General features: G+C 45.5%; 1 protein-coding gene across 2 annotated transcripts in view; it reads left to right on the plus strand.

Moving 5' to 3' along the window:
• The window catches only part of LOC109871284 (aryl hydrocarbon receptor), an 80,221-nt gene extending 56,455 nt beyond the window's left edge, over window positions 1-23,766 (plus strand). Inside the window, exons 3-12 of one of the 2 annotated variants that reach the window (XM_031805508.1) lie at window positions 9,630-9,730; window positions 12,619-12,708; window positions 15,148-15,268; window positions 15,460-15,599; window positions 15,997-16,199; window positions 16,471-16,580; window positions 16,674-16,815; window positions 16,955-18,791; window positions 18,987-19,201; window positions 19,232-23,766. In XM_031805508.1, the coding sequence (XP_031661368.1) occupies window positions 9,630-9,730; window positions 12,619-12,708; window positions 15,148-15,268; window positions 15,460-15,599; window positions 15,997-16,199; window positions 16,471-16,580; window positions 16,674-16,815; window positions 16,955-18,791; window positions 18,987-19,201; window positions 19,232-19,277 (3,005 nt within the window). In that variant the 3' untranslated portion in view covers window positions 19,278-23,766. Of the gene's footprint in view, window positions 1-9,629; window positions 9,731-12,618; window positions 12,709-15,147; window positions 15,269-15,459; window positions 15,600-15,996; window positions 16,200-16,470; window positions 16,581-16,673; window positions 16,816-16,954; window positions 18,792-18,986 lie in introns of both variants that reach the window. The other variant, XM_020462105.2, reaches the window with a different exon arrangement.
• Window positions 23,767-25,355: the final 1,589 nt, after the last annotated feature.

Consider the following 25,355-nt stretch of genomic DNA (forward strand, 5'->3'; position numbering starts at 1 on the left):
TGATTTGGGTGGGCATTCTATGTTTTCTATTTCTTTGTTTTTGGCCGAGTGTGGTTCCCAATCAGAGGCAGCTGTCTATCGTTGTCTCTGATTGGGAATCATTACTTAGGCAGCCTTTTTTCCCACCTAAGGTTGTGGGTAATTATTATTTTCTGTGTCTGTTTGTGTGTGCCACGGTTGCGTAATGTTTGTTTCTGTTTACCTGTTCTTTTTGTGAAGGTTTCATTACGATTAAAATAAAGGTGGAATTAAATGCACGCTGCGCCTTGGCTCATCTATGACAGGGAGTTTGAAGAGTTGGAACCACAGACAAAGTGAGCTAAGACAAAGTGAGCTTCTCTCTCATTTTCTTTGAAACAATGACATGAAGTGACAAATTGGCGCGACAGCTTTCACCGTATTATACCACAGTCAGATGTTCAAAGATCAAAGGTGGAAAATGAGGCAAGTTTCAGTGGTCTACCATCTTGCTGAGAGCTTTTCAACTTCCTGATGGAGCGCTTCACTCACATTGGCAAAGGGGGCATCTTTCTCGCTCCTCCATAAATCTCACAGCCAAAGCAAACAGACAAGCTAAGTGCCAGTAGACGAGCCTGGCACAGACTGTCTCTCCTTCTCTCTTCTCCATAAATGCTAGTAGACGAGCTTGGCACAGACTGTCTGTCTCTCTCTTCTCCGTAAGTGCCAGTAGACGAGCCTGGCACAGATTGTCTCTCTCTCTTCTCCATAAATGCCAGTAGTCGAGCCTGGTAAAGACTGTCTGTCTGTCTGTCTGTCTCTCTCTCTTCTCCATAAATGGCAGTAGTCGAGCCTGGTAAAGACTGTCTGTCTCTTTCTTCTCCATAAATGCCAGGCGCTGTGCAGTAATAAAATAGTTACACACTCCCTGCTGCCTCTCGCCCGAGGCGTTATGTGTACCATTAGCAACATAAGCAGTGGGATCTCAGCCTTCCTTTTACAACTGGGGCTGTGCCAAAACCTGTCTTTTGTAATCCCTTGAATGGAAGTGGTTGTCTAAACAGGCTTCGTAGCTCTTCGGCGATGACACACAGTGTTCCAGGTACAGACCAGTGGCATCACTCCCATTTCACATCACCTGTCAATCAACCTCGTTGGTTGTGTAAATGAAGAGTGATTACAGTTTCAAGAGGGGTACATTCTGTCTGAATAATCCCCTAGAATGTTAGTCAATGTGTACCCACAGATAAACACTGCTACAGTCTGACTACTCAAATAATGATGTGAAAAAGATGGCATAGAATGTCGTAGACACCTTTTCATAAAAGCGATCTGAGACATTTGTCTATAAAAGTTTTAATTCTACACAATTAAAAAATACATTTAAGGTTTATTTGTCAAATATTTGACTTGGATTATACGATACTACCCAATATCCACAGGTACAATAGCTTTTGATTTTCCCATTGCTAGAAGTGCTTCCAACATTTCACACCAATGCAAAGCTTTTCCTTTCAGGATTAAATGTAAAACTGCAGCCAGACCGGTGATCATGTCATGAAACCCTTCATGTATTTTCTAACCATACGAATGGCATATTTCGGCTGTTTAGTTCTCGTTCTTCTGAAAGTCTGCCCAGGTAGGGTGAGGTAGGGTAGGGTAGGGTAAGATAGGGTAGGGTAAGGTAGGGTAGGGTAGGAGAGGGTAGGGTAAGGTAGGGTAGGGTAGGAGAGGGTAGGGAAAGGTAGGGTAAGTTAGGGTTGGGTAAGGTAGGGTAAGGTAGGGGGGGAGGTAGGGTAAGGTAGGGCAGGGTAAGGTAGGGTAGGGTAAGGTAGGGTAGGAGGGGGTAGGGTAAGGTAGGGTGGGGTAAGGTAGGGTAGGGTAGGGTAAGGTAGGGTAGGGTAAGGTAGGGTAGGACGGGGAAGGGTAGGGTAAAGTAGGGTAGGAGAGGGTAGGGTAGGGTAAGGTGGGGTAGGGTCGGGTAGGGTAGGGTCGGGTAGGGTAAGGTAGGGTAAGGTAGAGTAGGGTAAGGTAGGGTAAGGTAGGGTAGGAGAGGGTAGGGTAGGAAAGGGTAGGGTAAAGTAGGGTAAGGTAGGGTAGGAGAGGGTAGGGTAAAGTAGGGTAGGGTAGGTGGGGTAGGGTAAGGTAGGGTAAGAGAGGGTAGGGTAGGGTAGGAAAGGGTAGGGTAAGGTAGGGTAAAGTAGGGTAAGGTAGGGTAGGAGAGGGTAGGGTAAAGTAGGGTAGGGTAGGGTAGGTGGGGTAGGGTAGGGTAGGGTAAGGTAGGGTAAGGTAGGGTAAGGTAGAGTAGGGTAAGGTAGGGTAGGGTAATGTAGGGTGGGGTAGGAGAGGGTAGGGTAAGGTAGGGTAAGGTAGGGTAGAGTAAGGTAGGGTAGGGTAAGGTTGGGTAGGGTAGGAGAGGGTAGGGTAAGGTAGGGTGGGGTAAGGTAGGGTAGGAGAGGGTAGGATAGCGTAGGGTAGGAGAGGGTAGGGTAAGGTAGGGTAGGAGAGGGTAGGGTAAAGTAGGGTAGGGTAGGGTAGGAGAGGGTAGGGTAGGGTAAGGTGGGGTAGGGTAGGGTAAGCTAGTGTAGGGTAATGTAGGGTGGGGTAGGAGAGGGTAGGGTAGGTAGGGTAAGGTAGGGTAGGGTAAAGCCAGGGAATGTTCATCCGAGAGCCTAAAAGCCGTTTGCCACATACAGTCAGTCAACACACATCATACCATTCTCATTGTCATGTAAATAAATACACATGCTATATTTTTTTAACGCATATTTAACCTCTTTCAAACACTGATATACAGTTTGTGTTAGTATTTTTCCTGTTGGGAATCTGCTGCTTTGTTTTTGTGAACGATTCTTCTCTGAGAAGAATGCCCGGTTCGACTGGTTGTGTTTCATGTTGTCTAAAGAAGAACCCTTTCACACAGAGAGAGTATCCACAACTGTCATCATTATAACTGCTAGCCTCTATGTAAACATGCCATATCTGTTTGGCGATCTTGGGAATACCCTCTCTACAGTTTATTACTGTATGTTCTCTTTCATTTTAATTGCGTAGAATAAAAGCCGTTTGTATAGGGTTACATGTTTTGCCAGAAGCAAGTCAACATATCTGTGAAGCCCCAGAAATATGAGGAGTTGTTTTGTAGCAACAGCAGGTGCTTCACAGTTCCATTTATTTAATGGAAAAGGATTTTCATAGAAATCAACTACTTTTACAGTGATGAATTATGCTCTGATCTGATATGGAGTATTAAACTGTTCAGTCTGGCCTTGTCTTTCTTATGGGATACTATACCTATAATGTCCACAAGCATGCTGCAATAAAATCATAAGTGGTTTTGTTTTGCATCAATATTACACAGTTCATAAAGCCTGTTACAAAATATTCATAATTAATATTGTAAAGAGAGACATTCTCCTTAAAGGTGGTGTCCATCTGTTTTTCAGTGAAAACCTGGCGAGTTGACTTGTTCAACCTTTTGATCAAGTTATTTTTAACAAGCAGTTAAAGACTGAGCATACTTAGCCCATGTTTTTGGTACGAACTGGCAGCCAATATTGTAATTTAGAGGAGAGCAGAAAAAGTAGATTTAGTCAGTGGCAAGGCTTCAAACCCATTGAGTGAGAGCAGAACCATCTCTCGTAATCTTACACATGCCAGTTGTTCACTCTGCGTCTCCTAATGTTTGGCTGTGGTACAGGGACGAGGATGGGACAGGGAATGGCACAGGGACGGGACTGGCACAGGGATGGGATGGGGACAGGGACTGGCACAGGGATGGGATGGGATGAGGACTGGCACAGGGATGGGATGGGATGGGGACAGGGACTGGCACAGGGATAGGAATGGGATAGGCACAGGGATCAGACGGGGACAGGGATGGGAATGGGATAGGCACAGGGATCAGACGGGCACAGGGATGGGACGGGGATGGGATGGGACAGGGATAGTAATGGGATAGGCACAGGGATCCGACGCGGACAGGGATGGGATGGGACAGGGATAGTAATGGGATAGGCACAGGGATCCGATGGGGACAGGGATGGGATGGGACAGGGATGGGATGGGACAGGGATAGTAATGGGATAGGCACAGGGATCCGACGGGGACAGGGATGGGATGGGACAGGGATAGGAATGGGATAGGCACAGGGATCAGACGGGGACAGGGATCCGACGGGGACAGGGATGTGACAGGGATGGGATGGGACAGGGATAGGCACAGGGATCAGACGGGGACAGGGATCTGACGGGGACAGTGATGGGATGGGACAGGGATGGGATAGGAATGGGATAGGCACAGGGATCAGACGGGGACAGGGATCCGACAGGGACAGGGATGGGACGGGGACAGGGATAGGAATGGGACAGGCACAGGGATCAGACGGGGACAGGGATCTGACGGGGACAGGGATGGGATGGGACAGGGATGGGATAGGAATGGGATAGGCACAGGGATCAGATGGGGACAGGGATCCGACGGGGATAGGGATGACATGAAGAAATACACTGCAGAGACAGAAGAGCAATACGAGACAGGAATTATTGCGTCCTGTAGAATCACGTAAAGCCTTGTTTTAGAGACCAACTCTGTGTTTCTGTCCAGTAGAGGACAGGACATAGATAGGGGTGTGTGGTGGCTCAATGAGTAATGACAGAGTAGAGAATTACAAAAAGAGAAGGACAGAACAGGCCATGAGAGAGAGAGAGATGATTGGCTGATGAGTGAAGCAGGCATGACAAGGGGAAGGAAACCGGTAGAATAGTTGAGCGGAGTAGAGAGGAGGAGTTGGGCCAGTGAGGGGGAGAGGAGGAGTTGGGCCAGTGAGAGGGAGAGATGAGGAGTTGGGCCAGTGAGGGGGAGGGAGGGAGATGGGCCAGTGAGAGGGAGGGAGGAGGAGTTAGGCCAGTCAGAGGGAGGGAGGAGGAGTTGGGAGAGGAGGAGTTGGGCCAGTGAGAGGGAGGGGAGGGGTTGGGCCAGTGAGAGGGAGGGAGGAGGAGTTGGGCCAGTGAGAGGGAGGGAGGAGGAGTTGGGCCAGTGAGAGGGAGGGAGGAAGAGTTGGGCCAGTGAGAGGGAGAGAGGAGGAGTTGAGCCAGTGAGAGGGAGAGAGGAGGAGTTGAGCCAGTGAGAGGGAGAGAGGAGGAGTTGAGCCAGTGAGAGGGAGAGAGGAGGAGTTGAGCCAGTGAGAGGGAGAGAGGAGGAGTTAGGCCAGTGAGAGGGAGGGAGGGAGTTGGGCCAGTGAGAGGGAGGGAGGAGGAGTTGGGCCAGTGAGAGGGAGAGGGAGTTGGGCCAGTGAGAGGGAGGAGGAGTTGGGCCAGTGAGAGGGAGGGAGGAGGAGTTGGGCCAGTGAGAGGGAGGGAGGGAGTTGGGCCAGTGAGAGGGAGGGAGGAGGAGTTGGGCCAGTGAGAGGGAGGGAGGGAGTTGGGCCAGTGAGAGGGAGGGAGGGAGTTGGGCCAGTGAGAGGGAGGGAGGAGGAGTTGGGCCAGTGAGAGGGAGAGGGAGTTGGGCCAGTGAGAGGGAGGAGGAGTTGGGCCAGTGAGAGGGAGGGAGGAGGAGTTGGGCCAGTGAGAGGGAGAGGGAGTTGGGCCAGTGAGAGGGAGGAGGAGTTGGGCCAGTGAGAGGGAGGGAGGAGTTGGGCCAGTGAGAGGGAGAGAGAGAGGTCATGAGCAGATGAGCTCCTGCATCTTTCAGCATGTTCTTGGAAAAATAGAGATTTGGAGTTAGATAAACTTAGATTTTTCGGCAGGGTCATTTAAAGGATTCTACTCTCCACAGCATAACCTTCGCTCCAGATCAAAACTCAAAACCTACAACCTGATTTTGGACTAAATTACTGAATTACCTGGAAGGCCCAAGCTATACAGCACATGCTCTGGCAAACCAACTGAAAACACCATCCAACCTGGAACTGAGTGAGTAATGTTTAGTCTGAAGATAGATTTTATTTTCAATTAGCCAAGAAGAAAATACATTACAATGATATATTTTACTTTATGGGGCTGAATGCTGAGTTGGACTACCAAGCCTGCTAGGACAAGGAGATGGACCACCAAGCCTGCTAGGACAAGGAGATGGACCACCAAGCCTGCTAGGACAAGGAGATGGACTACCAAGCCTGCTAGGACAAGGAGTTGGACCACCAAGCCTGCTAGGACAAGGAGATGGACCACCAAGCCTGCTAGGACAAGGAGATGGACCACCAAGCCTGCTAGGACAAGGAGATGGACCACCAAGCCTGCTAGGACAAGGAGATGGACCACCAAGCCTGCTAGGACAAGGAGTTGGACCACCAAGCCTGCTAGGACAAGGAGATGGACCACCAAGCCTGCTAGGACAAGGAGATGGACCACCAAGCCTGCTAGGACAAGGAGATGGACCACCAAGCCTGCTAGGACAAGGAGATGGACCACCAAGCCTGCTAGGACAAGGAGATATCCGCTTCAATTAGCACTGACGTGTCAGATGAGAGGAGTCAGATCCCTTTTGGTCCAACAACGGCAGGAGAATCAAACCGGCTACTCCAAACCAAATGCAGAAGGCTTTGAAGCTGCCTCCCGCTGATCAGAGGTCATTAAAATACAGTACCCTCGGGAATATAAAAAATGATAAGGCAAGAAAAGAGTACAAAATGGAGCTCCTTATGGAAAATCAAGAGATACTGTTAAAAAATTGGGAACATAAGCAACTTAATCTTCCACACAGACCATCCCCTGGCATGGCACAGTGCTATATTAACACACACAAGAGGGGTGGAAACTCAGGATATTGAACAATGAGGACTCTGAGTCAGAAATATAAATCTCTATAAGTCTGGAACAGTATTGGTAACCCCAAACAGTTTCAGGTGGACTTTCACCTAATCAAAGAATTAGCTCAGCAGGAGAAGCTCTCCCTTGAGAAAGATACCCCAACCCTGAGCGGGTCAGACTAGACCTCTTCATTATATAACCCCACAGACGACCAACCCAAGTGGAAAGTCAAACTCACAGCACAGAGTACTACTCCCTCATTGAAATGGAGGATAAATTCACCCAGCTGGAGGTAAGGCAGGTGGAGCTGGAACAGCAGGTGATTACACTCCAGTCAGCACAGATCCAGACAACGGTCCAGCACAACAACACCCCCTTAACTAGATCTGGAGAGCTGGAGGTGGAGAGAGACATCTGCACGCTGGACTGTAGTGAGACAACTTCAACAGGAGAAAGAGCAGGAGCAGGAGAAGAACAGAGCACTAGAGGAGAGGATCAGACTGCTGGAGGAGAGGGTGTGGGGGATGGCTTGTGACAGAGAACAACCTACTAGAGAGGTGGCCACCCCCACAGAGAAGCCAGCAGAACAGCCCATCTCAGCTCCCGACAAAAGTCTCGACACCATAGCAGAACAGTCCACCCCTGACCATAGCCTCAAAATCACAGCTGGTACAGACAAATGAAGAACCCCCAAGCCCAGGGGATCTCACCCCCTCTGAACACCCCCCCCTCGTCAGCCACCCTGATAGCCCTCCTGACAACCCCCCTGACAACGCAAGTATTGTGCCTGAAAACCACATTTGGTCCTGGCCCACCACTCCACCCTGGACTTGAACAGCCTTTTTATTTAATTTATTTAATTTCACCTTTATTTAACCAGGTAGGCAAGTTGAGAACACCTTTATTTAACCAGGTAGGCAAGTTGAGAACACCTTTATTTAACCAAGTAGGCAAGTTGAGAACACCTTTATTTAACCAGGTAGGCAAGTTGAGAACACCTTTATTTAACCAAGTAGGCAAGTTGAGAACAAGTTCTCATTTACAATTGCGACCTGGCCAAGATAAAGCAAAGCAGTTCGACACATACAACAACACAGAGTTACACATGGAGTAAAACAAACATACAGTCAATAATACAGTAGAAAAATAAGTCTATATACAATGTGAGCAAATGAGGTGAGCTAAGGGAGGTAAAGGCAAAAAAAGGCCATGGTGGTGAAGTAAATATAATATAGCAAGTAAAACACTGGAATGGTAGATTTGCAGTGGAAGAATGTGCAAGTAGAGATAGATATAATGGGGTACAAAGGAGCAAAATAAATAAATACAGTAGGGGGAGAGGTAGTTGTTTGGGCTAAATTATAGATGGGCTATGTACAGGTGCAGTAATCTGTGAGCTGCTCTGACAGCTGGTGCTTAAAGCTAGTGAGGGAGATAAGTGTTTCCAGTTTCAGAGATTTTTGTCGTTCGTTCCAGTCATTGGCAGCAGAGAACTGGAAGGAAAGGCGGCCAAAGGAAGAATTGGTTTTGGGGGTGACCAGAGAGATATACCTGGTTAGCTGAATACTAACGTTAGCCAGTAAAGCTTCTGGTTAGCTTCTGGCTAGATTCTGGCTAGCTTCTGGTTAGCTTCTGGTTAGCTTCTGGCTAGCTTCTGGCTAGCTTCTATTGTGGGTTTCAGATTATTTACGACCAGGTCCACCCACCCACCCCAACCAATCAACACCCCCCCCCCCAAGTCAACCATGCCCACACCCCATTTAGGCCTCCTCAGATCAGTCCTATGCCCCTCCTGCCCACCCATGTCCCCTACTCCCACAAAGAGTGCCTCAACATGAAGGTTACACATACTCCCAGGCCGTGAGCGGGCAAACAGGCCCTACTCTTACACTAGCCCAAGCTAATGGAATATACCAGATGCTCAGCAGGCTATGCTCACACTTACTGGCATGAGGCCAAACCACCCAACAAACAATATTGGACACTTTATGGAACACAAAGCCTTCACTATCTCATCCTGGAATATCCGAAGCCTGAGGTCATCTGCCTTTGGCCTAAAGAGCAGGAACCTGGACTTCATCAAATATATCTGAAATACAGACATTGTCACCCTACAAGAAACATGGTATAGAAGAGACGGACCCACCGGTTGCCCTCTAGGTTGCAGAGAGCTGGTAGTCCCATCCACAAAAACAACCAGGTGTGAAACAAGGAAGGGACTCAGGGGGTATGCTAATTTCATATAGAGCAGACCTAACTCACTCTATTAAATTAATCAAAACAGGAACATTTTACATTTATCTTGAAATTCAAAAGGAAATTATCTAAACAGAAAAATGTCCTCCTGTGTGCTACCTACAGTGGGGAGAACAAGTATTTGATACACTGCCAATTTTGCAGGTTTTCCTACTTACAAAGCATGTAGAGGTCTGTCATTTTTAATATAGGTACACTTCAACTGTGAGAGACGGAATCTAAAACAAAAATCCAGAAAATCACATTGTATGATTTTTAAGTAATTAATTTGCATTTTATTGCATGACATAAGTATTTAACACATCAGAAAAGCAGAACTTAATATTTAGTACAGAGATCATACGTTTCCTGTAGTTCTTGACCAGGTTTTCACACACTGCAGCAGGGATTTTGGCCCACTCCTCCATACAGACCTTCTCCAGATCCTTCAGGTTTCGGGGCTGTCGCTGGGCAATACGGACTTCCAGCTCCCTCCAAAGATGTTCTATTGGGTTCAGGTCTGGTGACTGGCTAGGCCACTAGATGGGAACATCAACTCAGAAGAGTTGGCTGAGGGCAGATGAAAGTTCCAAATATCCAGACCCCAGAAACCCCAGATTCCTGTGTGCATTGCTTTCAGGATAGCGTGCTGATGTGAGCTTGTTGTTCTCCCCTCTCTGTCTGCAGCAACCATGAAGAAAAGCAGTGTCCTGTTTCCTGGGGGGGATGGCCTGAACATGAATGGGATGAACGCCCCAACCTTGTCCGAGGGGGACCTACTTCTCCAGGTACAACATGGCACAGTACAGACAGACAGACAGAGAGACAGAGAAACAGAGCAGTTTGGGATGGGCCCATAGTGTCTAAATGTCTTGATTGACTGACAGACATTTCAGCACCCAGAACCAAATCTTCTGTGGGCGCTGGCCAGTTTTGAATGTTAAAAGTCATGAGAGACTACTGGCTGGCAGACGAGTAGGTAAAGACCCAGACATTGTTCATTCGTTTGTTAATCCAGGTGGATTGAGTTATAATCCAGGACCATCCATTTAGCAGGAAGTTTTGACAGGTGAAATAGGTTGTCCTAGTACTTCATGCCAAGGCCTGGTCACGATTTACTACGCTTAACAAAGCAAACGCTCCCCCAGTGCTCTAGCACGCTGTCTTCTCATTCTCAGATGTCAGGTACATTTTCACACCAAGCGATGACTGGCATGTTTGTGGATTCCTCTCTCAAGATGGAGGCTGGTATGATCATCAGTCAATGCAGAGGGAACTGTGATAGACAGTAAACAGGTTGCCAGATTATAATATCCCCTTTGTAAGGACCAACGCCGGAGTTGAGAAGCAGGTACGAGAAGTTGAACATTTTAATGAGGAACAGCGTCAGCACACGGGTAAACAAGGACAAATGACAATCAATGCAGAAGCAGGGGACAGAGCGGGGAACCAGACAGATATAGGGTAGGTAATGACAGAGGTGATTGAGTCCAATAATCATTGATGTGCGTGACGGGGAGAAGGCAGGTGTGTGTAATGTTGATGGCAGGAGGGCACAATGCTGGGTAGCCTGGTGCCCTCATGTGCCGGGGAGCTGGAGCAGGCGTGACACCCATAGTAAACAGTTACCAGATTACAATAACCCTGTAGTAAACAGGTTGCCAGATTATAATACCCCCATAGTAAACAGGTTGCCAGATTATAATACCCCTTTAGTAAACAGGTTGCCAGATTACAATACTCCCATAGTAAACAGGTTGCCAGATTATAATACCCCTTTAGTAAACAGGTTGCCAGATTATAATACCCCTTTAGTAAACAGGTTGCCAGATTATAATACCCCCATAGTAAACAGGTTGCCAGATTATAATACCCATGTAGTAAACAGGTTGCCAGATTATAATACCCCCATAGTAAACAGGTTGCCAGATTATAATACCCATGTAGTAAACAGGTTGCCAGATTATAATACGCATGTAGTAAACAGGTTGCCAGATTATAATACCCATGTAGTAAACAGGTTGCCAGATTATAATACCCCCATAGTAGGTTGTGAGACTTGCCTAGTTAAATAAAGGTAAAATAAAAAAATATATTTTAAAAAGTAAACAGGTTGACAGATTATAATACCCCCATAGTAAACAGGTTGCCAGATTATAAAACCCCCATAGGAAACAGGTTGCCAGATGACAATACCCCCATAGTAATCAGGTTGCCAGATTATAAAACCCCCATAGGAAACAGGTTGCCAGATTATAATACCCCTTTAGTAAACAGGTTGCCAGATTACAATACTCCCATAGTAAACAGGTTGCCAGATTATAATACCCCTTTAGTAAACAGGTTGCCAGATTATAATACCCCTTTAGTAAACAGGTTGCCAGATTATAATACCCCCATAGTAAACAGGTTGCCAGATTATAATACCCATGTAGTAAACAGGTTGCCAGATTATAATACGCATGTAGTAAACAGGTTGCCAGATTATAATACCCATGTAGTAAACAGGTTGCCAGATTATAATACCCCCATAGTAGGTTGTGAGACTTGCCTAGTTAAATAAAGGTTAAATAAATAAAAATATTTTAAAAAGTAAACAGGTTGCGAGATTATAATACCCCCATAGTAAACAGGTTGCCAGATTATAAAACCCCCATAGGAAACAGGTTGCCAGATGACAATACCCCCATAGTAATCAGGTTGCCAGATTATAAAACCCCCATAGGAAACAGGTTGCCAGATTATAATACCCCTTTAGTAAACAGGTTGCCAGATTACAATACTCCCATAGTATACAGGTTGCCAGATTATAATACCCCTTTAGTAAACAGGTTGCCATATTATAATACCCCTTTAGTAAACAGGTTGCCAGATTATAATACCCCCATAGTAAACAGGTTGCCAGATTATAATACCCATGTAGTAAACAGGTTGCCAGATTATAATACGCATGTAGTAAACAGGTTGCCAGATTATAATACCCATGTAGTAAACAGGTTGCCAGATTATAATACCCCCATAGTAAACAGGTTGCCAGATTATAATACGCATGTAGTAAACAGGTTGCCAGATTATAATACCCATGTAGTAAACAGGTTGCCAGATTATAATACCCATGTAGTAAACAGGTTGCCAGATTATAATACCCCCATAGTAAACAGGTTGCCAGATTATAATACCCATGTAGTAAACAGGTTGCCAGATTATAATACCCATGTAGTAAACAGGTTGCCAGATTATAATACCCATGTAGTAAACAGGTTGCCAGATTATAATACCCATGTAGTAAACAGGTTGCCAGATTATAATACCCCCATAGTAGGTTGTGAGACTTGCCTAGTTAAATAAAGGTTAAATAAAAAATATATATTTAAAAAAGTAAACAGGTTGCCAGATTATAATACCCCCATAGTAAACAGGTTGCCAGATTATAAAACCCCCATAGGAAACAGGTTGCCAGATGACAATACCCCCATAGTAATCAGGTTGCCAGATTATAAAAACCCCATAGGAAACAGGTTGCCAGATGATAATACCCCCAGATGAACAAAATGTAATCTTTAATGCAACCCTGTCATTCATGCGTTTGTTTTTGAAGCTCGTCTGGAGCCGTGAAATGAAATGTTATATAGTGAGAGTGTGCATTACTGTATTAACACTGTATCTGGTCTTGCAGGCTCTGAATGGCTTTGTGCTGGTGGTCACAGCTGAGGGACATGTGTTCTATTCCTCTCCTACTATCCAAGACTACCTGGGCTTCCATCAGGTAACTACAATATCATCTGTAACATAACTGTAACTACATTTACATTTGACATTTTAGTCATGTAGCAGACACTCTTATCCAGAGTGATTTATAGTAGTGAGTGCATACGCCAGGGTTGTGGGAATCAAACCCACAACCATGCTCTACCAACTCTAACACCATGCTCTACCAACACCATGCTCTACCAACACCATGCTCTACCAACTCCAACACCATGCTCTACCAACTCCAACACCATGCTCTACCAACTCCAACACCATGCTCTACCAACACCAACACCATGCTCTACCAACACCAACACCATGCTCTACCAACTCCAACACCATGCTCTACCAACACCAACACCATGCTCTACCAACACCATGCTCTACCAACTCCAACACCATGCTCTACCAACATCAACACCATGCTCTACCAACTCCAACACCATGCTCTACCAACACCATGCTCTACCAACACCATGCTCTACCAACATCAACACCATGCTCTACCAACTCCAACACCATGCTCTACCAACTCCAACACCATGCTCTACCAACACCATGCTCTACCAACACCATGCTCTACCAACTCCAACACCATGCTCTACCAACTCCAACACCATGCTCTACCAACTCCAACACCATGCTCTACCAACTCCAACACCATGCTCTACCAACTCCAACACCATGCACTACCAACACCAACACCATGCTCTACCAACACCATGCTCTGCCAACTCCAACACCATGCTCTACCAACTCCAACGCCATGCTCTACCAACTCCCAACACCATGCTCTACCAACTCCAACACCATGCTCTACCAACACCATGCTCTACCAACTCCAACGCCATGCTCTACCAACTCCCAACACCATGCTCTACCAACTCCAACACCATGCTCTACCAACACCATGCTCTACCAACACCATGCTCTACCAACTCCAACACCATGCTCTACCAACACCATGCTCTACCAACTCCAACACCATGCTCTACCAACACCATGCTCTACCAACACCATGCTCTACCAACACCATGCTCTACCAACACCATTCTCTACCAACTCCAACACCATGCTCTACCAACTCCAACACCATGCTCTACCAACTCCAACACCAGGCTCTACCAACTCCAACACCATGCTCTACCAACACCATGCTCTACCAACTCCAACACCATGCTCTACCAACTCCAACACCATGCTCTACCAACTGAGCCACATATCACATCACATCTGTAACACAACTGTAACAACATCACATATGTAACATAACACAACATCACATCACATATGTAACATACAGTGGTTTGCAAAAGTATTCACCCCCTTGGCATTTTTCCTATTTTGTTGCATTACAACCTGGAATTAAAATAGATTTTTTGGGGGGTTTTGGTGTCATTTGATTTACACAACATGCCTACCACTTTGAAGATGCAAAACATGTTTTTTGGTGAAACAAACAAGAAATAAGACAAAGAAACAGAACTTGAGCGGCTTTGTGATGGCCACTCCAATACATTGACTTTGTTGTCCTAAAGCCGTTTTGCCACAACTTTGGAAGTATGCTTGAGGTCATTGTCCATTTGGAAGACCCATTTGCGACCAAGCTTTAACTGATGTCTTGAGCTGTTGCTTCAATATATCCACAAGTTTCCTTCCTCATGAAGACATCTATTTTGTGAAGTGCAACAGTCACTCCTGCAGCAAAGCACCCCCAGAACATGATGCTGCCACTCCCGTGCCTCACGGTTGGGTGTTCTTCGGCTTGCAAGCCTCCCCCTTTTTCCTCCAAACAAAATGATGGTCATTATAGCCAAACAGTTATTTTTGTTTCATCAGAACAAAGGACATTTCTCCAAAAAGTACGATCTTTGTCCCCATGTGCAGTTGCTGGCTTTTTCCGTGCGGTTTTGGATTAGTGGCTTCTTCCTTGCTGAGTGGCCTTTCAGGTTATGTCGACATAGGACTCGTTTTACTGTCCCAACTTCTGTCCCAACTTCCAAGAGTCCGCTTTGGCTTTGACCACAAACCTCATAGTTCCTTTTGTTCTGAGAGAAACTTCTAAGTAACAAGTGAATCACATGAAACCAGGAACAAACAGTGTCCAGGGCCCACTTCAGACTTGTGGCTTCAGGGTTTGTTTGCTTAGACACACACATGCTTTTGTAAGACTTCATAAACTCCGGTCCATTATTTTGTCGTTATAGTTTTTCAGGGGTGGGCAACACAGTTGCAAGAACTACTAAAGTCCTATTAGTTGTCCTATTAGTTGTCCTATTAGTTGTCCATTCCAGTTTAGACTACAAGTGAAGTACCCATGTCATTAAGAAGCCCTGATACGGCTTGTAGACACCATTATTATTATGCCTCTACAATAACAATGGAGGCTACAGCCATAGTCATGAACTAGATTTAACTTTGGTTGAGTTTGCCCTGTCTCTTTGTCTGTCTGTAGTCAGACGTGGTCCACCAGAGTGTGTTTGAGCTGATCCACACAGACGACAGAGCCACGTTCAGACGACAGCTTCACTTTGCCCTCAACCCCAAGCCCTTTGACCCAGAGCAGGGAGGAGACGGTGAGTGACCTGGAGGGAATGGGTTGTGGACAGTTTGGGTCATTTTTTTCAGTGCTTTTAGTGGAAGTCATCGATTGATGTCAATGGGAGCATGCTCGAGCTAGGTGTGTTTATTTCAATTTGTGATTTGGCCCATGTTTTTTGATGATAAGCTCTCATTTTACGATCTTTCACCACATTTCTATGTTCAGGCATGGCGAGCAGCAGTGACATCACCAGGAACATCGTGACCTATAACCCTGAGCAGCTCCCACCAGAGAACTCCTCCTTCCTGGAGAGGAACTTCGTGTGTCGCTTCCGCTGCCTCCTAGACAACTCCTCTGGCTTCCTGGTGAGTCTCTCAGCTTCCTGGTGAGTCTCTCAGCTTCCTGGTGAGTCTCTCAGCTTCCTGGTAGGTGTTATTGACAACTCCTCTGGCTTCCTGGTGAGTCTCTCATCTATAGGGCTGTAGAGAAAACATCCACTTTGTATTGTCACCAGAAAGTACTTCATACACTGTATTGTGTCAAATGAACACACACCACCACTGTTGATTAAGTTGACAATACGATGTGAGTGGTGGGATCTTGGCAAAGTTTGGCAAAACTTTTTATACAATCAGTCACCTAGGCACGTTTCAGATCAATCACTTGCTAAGTTTGAGATCAATCACTATCACTAGCTACATTTCAGATCAATCACTAGCTAAGTTTAAGAGTCTAACATACCTTTGTTCTCCTCATATCCAGGCTCTGAACTTCCAGGGGCGTTTGAAGTTCCTCCATTGCCAGAGCATGCTGGGGGATGACGGGATGCACAGCCAGCCCAGGTTGGGCCTGTTCACCATCGCCACCCCTGTCCACACCCCGTCCATATTGGAGATCAGAAACAAGACGATCTTCTTCCAGACCAAACACAAGCTTGACTTCACCCCCACGGGTGTCGATGCCAGGTGACTCTAAAGGCCTGAAACTAATTCTCATTGGGTCCAAAAAAAAGAGTTGTCAGGCTTACATTTAGGAAGGAAAAATGCTACCATTTAATCTAAGTTCCTTGATCAAATGTAGGACTTGATCAAAATGGAACTGTTTTTAAAATGTCACTATTTCACTTTTCTATTCAACATGTTTGAGGGATGACTTCACAAGTGAACATGATGTGTAATGTGCTATACTTTCCACTAACGCTAACATGGTGTGGCCTGCCCTGTTGTCTCTCTACAGGGGGAAGGTTGTCCTGGGATACTCAGAGATTGAGTTGTGTATGAGAGGCTCTGGGTATCAGTTCATCCACGCAGCTGATATGATGTACTGTGCAGATAGCCATGTCAGAAGTATGTTTACAATGTTTACAACTCTCTAGCAATTATTTGTTTGATCATTCTTTTTTGTATGATTATCTAATAATATGAATATTTTCCCCTCAGTGATTAAGACAGGAGAGAGTGGTCTGACCACGTTCAGACTGCTGCAGAAGACTGGGTGCTGGGTCTGGGTCCAGGCCAATGCCAGGCTTGTCTACAAAGGAGGAAGACCCGACTTCATCATCGCACGCCAGAGAGCTTTACTGTGAGTAATTAATATCTGAAAGTACAATCTGTCTGCATCATCATTGACTGTCATTTCATTGCGTCTCGAAATATATGATTGTATCATTCATTCATTCATTCATTCATTCATATGATTTTCTCTCTCTGTATCCCTTTAGTAATTCTGAGGGAGAGGAGAATCTACGCCAGAGGAAGATGCAGCTGCCCTTCAGCTTCACCACCGGGGAGGCCCTGCTGTACGAGACCGGCCCCACCCTGGATGCCACAGAGTTCCAAACCAATCCCCCAAAAATCTGCAAGGTGGAGTCTCTGGACCCCCAGTCTCTACTGGGCTCTTTACTAAAGCAGGACGAAACCGTCTACACCCAGCCCCAGGAGCCTCAGCTACCCATAGACCAGGTATTCATGGACAGCCGAGCGCTCACCAACGTGGCCTGTAACTCCTGGCAGAGTAGCATGGAGCCCCAGGGGCCCGACGGGGTTGATGATGGTGATAGCCCCAGGGAGGTCAAGCACGAGGGGGCGTTGGTAGCCATGATCGATGCCCTGGAGAAGATGGCGCAGGATGGGGACCTGTGTGCGGCTCTGCAGGGGATGGACGTGGGTACGGCGGAGCTGATGGAGTGGGAGAGCACCCTCCTCAGGCTGAGCCAGAACTCCAATGGGACCGGGAGCGGGGACACTTCCCTAGAGCTGGATGACATCATGACCAACGACATCTTCTCTTACGTGGAGGAAGCCTTGTTCAAGGAGAGCAGCGAGGGGAGCGGTAACCAGCCCAACTGCTCCACCATGGTCAACAATGACCCTAACCTGTTCACAGGGGTGCTCGACAACAACAACCAGGGTGGACCATTTACAGGAGTGGTCAGCCCTACTACAGGTGCCGGACAGTGCAAGCCCGGGTTGCTTGACAAATTCAGCTTTGTCCAAAATGGCTCCCCAGTGAACGATCTAAATGGTATCAGCCACAGTCAGGTAACAGACAACAGAGTAGTTGGTTTGTCAGGACAGAACCAGGCAGGACCACAGCAGGTGTTCAAGAGCACCCAGAGGCTCTCCCACTTCGGCCCCCAGATTCCTCAGACGGGCCTGAATATCCCCATCCTGCAGCAGCTACAGCTCAACGACATCTTCACCCCCGCTCTGGAGCTCCCCGAGCTCAGTATCCCACATAGCTCAGGCCAGAATGAGTCTGTCACGTTAAGCACTAGCATGGCTGGATCCTGTGCTCAGGCACCAAACAACCACATGGGAAGCCCTCAGATCATCGCTGGCCAGGTCCAATCTAACCAGCCACCTCCACAGTGTTTCCCTCATAATGGCTTGCCAGCTGCAATGGCACCAAACGGACCAGAGGAGATCTCTGTTCCACAGTCCAACCATCTACCACCTATTCTGGTGGATGCTTGGGCATCTTTGATTCCCAGTAATGGCTTTGTTTCACCCCAGATTGCCTGCAGTGCACCATTTCAGTCGCTAAAAACCCAGAAAGTGCAGCAGTGGCCCCAGAACCAGCAGCATCAGCTACCACCACCCGCCAGCACAATGAAAAATGGACACCAATTCATCCCAGACTGTCACAGTCAAGCCACAGAGACCCAAAGAGTCCCTCTCACAGGCCTTTGGCCACAGAACACAGGATTGTACCACCAACCCCAGCAGGGGCGATTGGCCAACGGCCAGCCTGCTCCATCCGGCAGCTGTATGTTTGAGAACGTCTCACCCCCCCTCCCCAACAGAAACAGCCACGTGGATGGCACCATTCTGCCTCCCCCCTTGTCTGTATGCCAGAGGAGGATGGTGGACCCCCAGGACCAGAGCTACTTGCAGTGGGGCCCCAGTGAGCCGGTGGTGGACACGTCAGCCATCATCCAGGACAACACCGGAATCAGCTTCCCGGCTCGCCCGCTTGTGGCCAACATCACCACCCCCGAGAGCCTACTGGCCATGCAGCAGTACCTTTCTGGACGCAACAGAGTCGGACAGACACAGGTAACTATGTCCCCTCTCTCTGTTGTGGATGGAGCACTGACTTTTTCCTTACCACATAACCTGGTTCTACTGGTCAAGTCACGTGGTTAGGAAAACTCAGGGCCCTAACTAATTATGAAGTAAATTTATTGATATTATTAATTGTTAATTTATGAAACAAGCCAGGCTCTATTTGTCATACTTTTCCCCCAACAGATCCCAAGCCTCTGTGTAGTAGACAGCAATGGAACATTCTCCTCATCCCCACTTGTCAATGGAACATTCTCCTCAGCCCCACTTGTCAATGGAACATTCTCCTCAGCCCCACTTGTCAATGGAACATTCTCCTCAGCCCCACTTGTCAATGGAACATTCTCCTCAGCCCCACTTGTCAATGGAACATTCTCCTCAGCCCCACTTGTCAATGGAACATTCTCCTCAGCCCCACTTGTCAATGGAACCATGTGCTTTACAGACCACAACCAAACCAACTATTGTGACTTCTAAACACGAGTCACATGTTACTCTGTAAACATTATGGACAAAAAGAGGAGGAAGCCATCCATGGATCTGTTCATCCATCCATCCGTACACATTCAAAGACAACACACTGCCTTAAGAGCTGCCTCAGGGAGGGTGTCGTGATGACAAGCCATCTCCTAGTCAGACACACCATTCATCTCCCCATATCAGTGTTTACAGGAAATACAAGCACTCTTTTGATTAAGCACTTGTCACTTCTGTCAGCAATGGAACAAAAAGCAGCCACTTTACATGGATCTGGTTTTCTTTCTTTCTTTGTTGGGTTGCCTTCTGTTTTGTTTGTTGTTGCCTTGTCTTTGGTTTTATTACTGTGGAAAAACAGTATCTGTCACAACTTCAATGATATGAGTGAAGTTTGAATCCTCGCTGGTGAATTTGGCTTGTGTTATAATGGCTTTTTAGGGTCATGCCCAATTCCCAAAATGATTTATATATATTAATGAAGCAGGCCATATTCATTTCTTTTTTACGTTTGTTTCTTCTTACATTTACAGTGACAGGACACCATTCAAGTTTTCACTCGTGGAGAAACATACAAAAAAATGATATTGTACTCAGAGATTAAAAATAAAGGCAAAACATCCTCAATTTATATATGGAGTGTGGGGTTGCAAAATTTTGTGAACTTTAGATACATTTCCTAATTTTTACAAAATCCCAGTTGGAGAATTCCTTGAATCAGGAATCAGGGAATAGGCAGGAAATCCAGAATCCTCCAACCAGGGAAAACCAGGGAATTTATTGAATGTTCCTGGAATTTTGCAACCCTAATGAAGTGTAAATACAGAAATGGCCTCTATATTATTATAAAGATATGATTGTTTTTATTATGTGAGTGTGTTATGGCTGTGATGAATATGACTGTGTGTACATGGGGTGTGTTCCTGTTTGTGTTTGCTTGTTCTGAAGAATGAATGAAGCGGTGTACAAATATAATTTCTGAGGAAAAAGCAACGTATTTCATTGAAATGTCTGCATTGGTTGCAGAGTAGGCTATAAAAAAAACAAATTATGTGCTTTCAGATTGTACTTCTTGTAATGCTATTGGTATCCAAATGTCATTACAATTTAACAATAGTCTGATATAGTACGTTGATAATGCTATATCAATAGTATTCAATCCATTTATAGTTGTCTCTTTGTTTTATCTAAACTTCACTGAGCCATATGCTAACTTGTGGTAATTTTTTTACTTTAGTTTTTTGTTCATAATATCATCTGTGGAGGAAGGTGTAGTGCATGTTAAGGAGACTCAGGAGACATACAGTCACTAGTGAAAGTCGACACACCACTTGCACAGTCTTCACATTTTGCTACCTTAAAATCTGAAAAGAGATTTTTTTTCCTACCGATCTAAACAATCTACTCCACATTTTCAAAGTGAAACAAAAATGTATAAAAAAGAAATAGGAAACAAAGATGTTTTGATTGCGTTTGTCTTCGCAGCCGAGGGGTTAATACTTGATGGAAGACCCCTTTTTGTTGTAATTTTTCTCTCCCCAATTTTGTGGTATCCAATGTGTAGTTAGAATCTTGTCTCATTGCTGCAACTCCCCTATGGACTCGGGAGAGGTAAAGGTCGGGAGCCATGCGTCCGCCAAAACACGACCCTGCCAGGCTGCACTGCTTCTTGACACACTGCTCGCTTAACCCGGAAGCCAACCGCACCAATGTGTCGGAGGAAACACCGTCCAACTGACGACCGATGTCAGCTTGCAGGTGCCCGACCTGCCACAAGGAGGTCGGTAGAGCACGATGAGACAAGGAAATCCCAGCCGGCCAAACCTTCCCCGAACCCGGGCGACACTGGACCAAACCCTCCCCTAACCCAGATGACGCTAGGCAAATTGTGCGCTGCTTCATGGGTCTCCCGGTCACGGCTGGCTGTGGCACAGCCTGGGAACGAAACCGAGGCTGTAGTGACGCCTCAGCACTGCAATGCTGTTCCTTAGACCACTGCACCACTTGGGAGTCTCCGGTGGAAGCACCTTTGATTTCATTACAGCTGTGAATAATTTTGAATAAGATTATACCAACTTTTAGAGAAACATATTTTGATTGTTTATGTCAAAATTGCTTACGGTCAGTAAATTTGTTCAGGAGTCATTGATCGGCAGCCATATTCAAACCTTGTTTCTGATTGTCAAGCAAATTTAAGTCAAGGCTAAGAAACACTCAAGTACACTCAAGCCATTCTGGTGTCTTTGGCATTAACATTTTTGTAACTGTGCCGCTGAAAATAAAACTCTATTCCAGGGTTTTCCTCAACTTTTTACCTAGGCTTTGCTCTTTTCATGTTTCTTTTGATCCTGACAAACTCCTCAGTCCCTACTAGTGACAGGCATACCCATAACATGATGCTTCCACCACAATACTTGAAAATACAGACGGTTTATATTGGATTTGACAAAAGCCTGTTGTTTTTTTTATTTAGGCCAAAAAGTGATTTATTTGCCGTGTTGTCTTGCAGTATTACTTTAGAGCCTTGTTGCAACCAGAATGGATGATTTGTAATGGATATTGTAACACAGGCTTCCTTCTCTTCACCTTATCATACAGGCCAGTAATGTGGAGTGAATGTAATGTTGTTGATCCTCTGTATTTTCAAGTATTGTGGTGGCAGCATCATGTTATGGGTATGCTTGTCATGCCAGTGGCTGGGGAGTTTGTCAGGATCAAAATAAATATAAAAGGAGCAAAGCCCAGGTAAAAAGCTAGAGGAAAACCAGCCTCAGTCTTCTGAATACCTAACCCTGGGATAGATTTTTAAATTTCTGCCGGACAATTTCACAAAGTCAAATGCCAAAGACACACCAGTATGCCTTTCCAATAGGTGTTGAGTGGTCCTGAATGGTCCAGTCTCAGTCCTGACTTTAACCTGCTCAAATCAGAAACAATATTTGAATATTGCTGCGCATCAATGATTCCCAACTTAATGTACTGTGCTTGAGCAATTTTGACAAAAACAATGGATACGCAGTATGCTGCCCTAAGAGTAGTAGAATCTTATTCAAAATTATTCACAGCTTTAATGGCTGGCAAAGGTGCTTCCACCAATTATCAACTCTGGTGTGAAGACATACGCAATCAAGACATTTTTGTTTTATTTGTAATTAATTAGGAACATTTTCTATATATATTTTTTCGATTTGAAAACGTGGCGTAGGTTGTGTACATCAATAGGAAAAGATTTGTAATGCAATTTTTAGATAACATTTTAATGTGAAGGAGTGTGCAGACTTTCACTAGGCACTGTAGGTCCTAGAAGTCTAGTGTGGTAACCATGGTTACTATAGACATGGGACTGGAAGTAGAACTTCCCACGAGTCCACATGTTGATCAGCATATTGGACAAATGGAACTTCCCATTTAGTCCCATGTCAGTTGATGATTTACAGTAACATGGCAGGTCCTCCCGTTGTAAAGGCCCCCTGACACTGAAGTCTCCCGTCATCACTCTGACTCCTCCCTCAAAGGCATCTGAGGCTAAATCAATAAGGCTGCCCACCTTTTATTTCCCTTGACCTATTTCCTCATTCTGCTCAAATGAAAAGACAAGGCAGGTTTCCGCCATATTCCCCTATATGGCAGAAACTAAACCCGGCCAACTAGAGGGCCTCTCCTACCAAACTGCTCTCACTGACAGTTCTCTCAGCTCAATAAGGCAGAGGAAGTTACACATAGCAAAGGGAGCTGTTATATGTATTGGGTGTATTCACATTTAGCTTTGCTTTTGAATTAAATTTAGCAACTTTTCCGAGCTGATTTATAATATAATGGGTGGCAAGTTTTCAAAGCGCCTGCCTTGAAATGTTGATAAAGTTCCTTGTATCAAAGTTGATATGAAAGAAAGGGAAGGGTATATATTATATATCACCTCTAGGGTTGCAAAACCCCAGGAACTTTCAATACGTTTCCTGGTTTTCCAGAAATCCTGGTTGGAGGATTCCAGATTTCCTGCTTATTCCTTCCTGATTCCGGGAATCATCCAACTGGGATTTCAGGGAAAAACCTGGGAATTTATTGAAAGTTCCCAGAATTTTGCCATCCTAATCCACCCCCTGCTATATATCTATTCGTTAAGCTTACTCTTCAACGGTCTCCGACATCAGGCAGTTGCAGAGATCAGCATCAATATATTATGAATATTTCCGTTTTTGCATTTGTTTGTCGTATGTTTGGTTATTTCAAGTTGTTATTATGTCTCGTGGCCTTACAACATCTGTTAGACATTTGTTCTCCTCGGAAATATTTGTCTCCACATAAATATTTAATTTAGTGTAGTTCACTTGAATTTAGGCAAGTATAGCGTATGCATTGTATTGATATTTACCACCTTGCGTTTGTTACCTTATATTCTCAATTGTAAAATTAATTATCATATAAAAAAAGATTTCTAATAACTTACTAATGTGTTACTTGGTCATTATTAAAGTGCAATACTTCTGTTGGACACTGGAGGGCACATCTTTTTTTTTTTTACTGCTGACTGAATAATATAATCTCAATTAACTATGTAAACAAATATCACCCCACACTGCCCATCCAAAACCCCTCTTTATGGATCTGCATGAGTTGAATTTACAGCGAAAGGACTTCTATCATCAGTGAATTAGTGCAGGTATGGTTTTATAATGAAGGGATAAGGGCTTCTGTGCTGTGGCAGACACATAAGAAACAGAGATAGCCGGTTTTGATGAGATTTCCATGGCACTGCAGCCACAGGTTGGCACACAGCCAATGTTAATCATACCATACCAACCGGGGCTATCCGGCCCGGCCCGTAGGTACCACTCACATTACAGTCCTGGTGCAGGCTCTGACTATTAGTTACTACTCAGTCATTAATCACAGAGAGCGAGAGATATTGTTTATTATCTATTTCACTTGCTTTGGCAATGTAAACATATGTTTCCCATGCCAATAAAGACCCTTAAATTGAAAAATGTAATTTAGAGAGAGTTTTATTTCACTTTTGTTTAATATCTACATCACTTGCTTTGGCAATTTTAACACGTTTCCCATGCTAGTAAAGCCATTAAATTGAATTGAATTGAGAGAGAGGGTATTGCTACTTTTGATACATAAGCATATTTTAGCAATTACATTTACTTTTGATACTTCAGGATATTTAAAACCAAATACTTGTAGACTTTTACTCAAGCAGTATTTTACTGGGTGACTTTCACTTTTACTTGAATAACTTTCTATTAAGGTACCTATACTTTTACTCAAGTATGACAATTGGGTACTTTTTCCACCACTGGATATAGGCCCTGCTCCCTCCCAGCACAGGATATAGGCCCTGCTCCCTCCCAGCATAGGATATAGGCCCTGCTCCCTCCCAGCACAGGATATAGGCCCTGCTCCCTCCCAGCACAGGATATAGGCCCTGCTCCCTCCCAGCACAGGATATAGGCCCTGCTCCCTCCCAGCACAGGATATACGCCCTGCTCCCTCCCAACACAGGATATGGGCCCTGCTCCCTCCCAGCACAGGATATACGCCCTGCTCCCTCCCAACACAGGATATGGGCCCTGCTCCCTCCCAACACAGGATATAGGCCCTGCTCCCTCCCAACACAGGATATAGGCCCTGCTCCCTCCCAAGCTCAGGATATAGGCCCTGCTCCCTCCCAACACAGGATATAGGCCCTGCTCCCTCCCAGCACAGGATATAGGCCCTGCTCCCTCCCAGCACAGGATATAGGCCCTGCTCCCTCCCAGCACAGGATATAGGCCCTGCTCCCTCCCAGCACAGGATATAGGCCCTGCTCCCTCCCAACACAGGGTATAGAGCCCTATGGGCTCAACGGTCACACGACTTCATGTATGCATTATCATAGTTGTATACATTTCCCTTTGTCTACTGTGTGAGAGCATTCACTTGAGCCTACCTGTATATGTTTGTTTATATTGTGAGAGTCAACTGACTTTCAGCAGTAACAGTGTTTTAAAAAGGCCTATTCGGACACAGTTCCTGGCAAATTATTACAAACGTGTACAATAGAAAAATAGAAAAGTAATCAGATGAATCATGAAT

This window comes from Oncorhynchus kisutch, linkage group LG26 (assembly GCF_002021735.2).
Source record: "Oncorhynchus kisutch isolate 150728-3 linkage group LG26, Okis_V2, whole genome shotgun sequence".
Classification (NCBI taxonomy): Eukaryota; Metazoa; Chordata; class Actinopteri; order Salmoniformes; family Salmonidae; genus Oncorhynchus; species Oncorhynchus kisutch.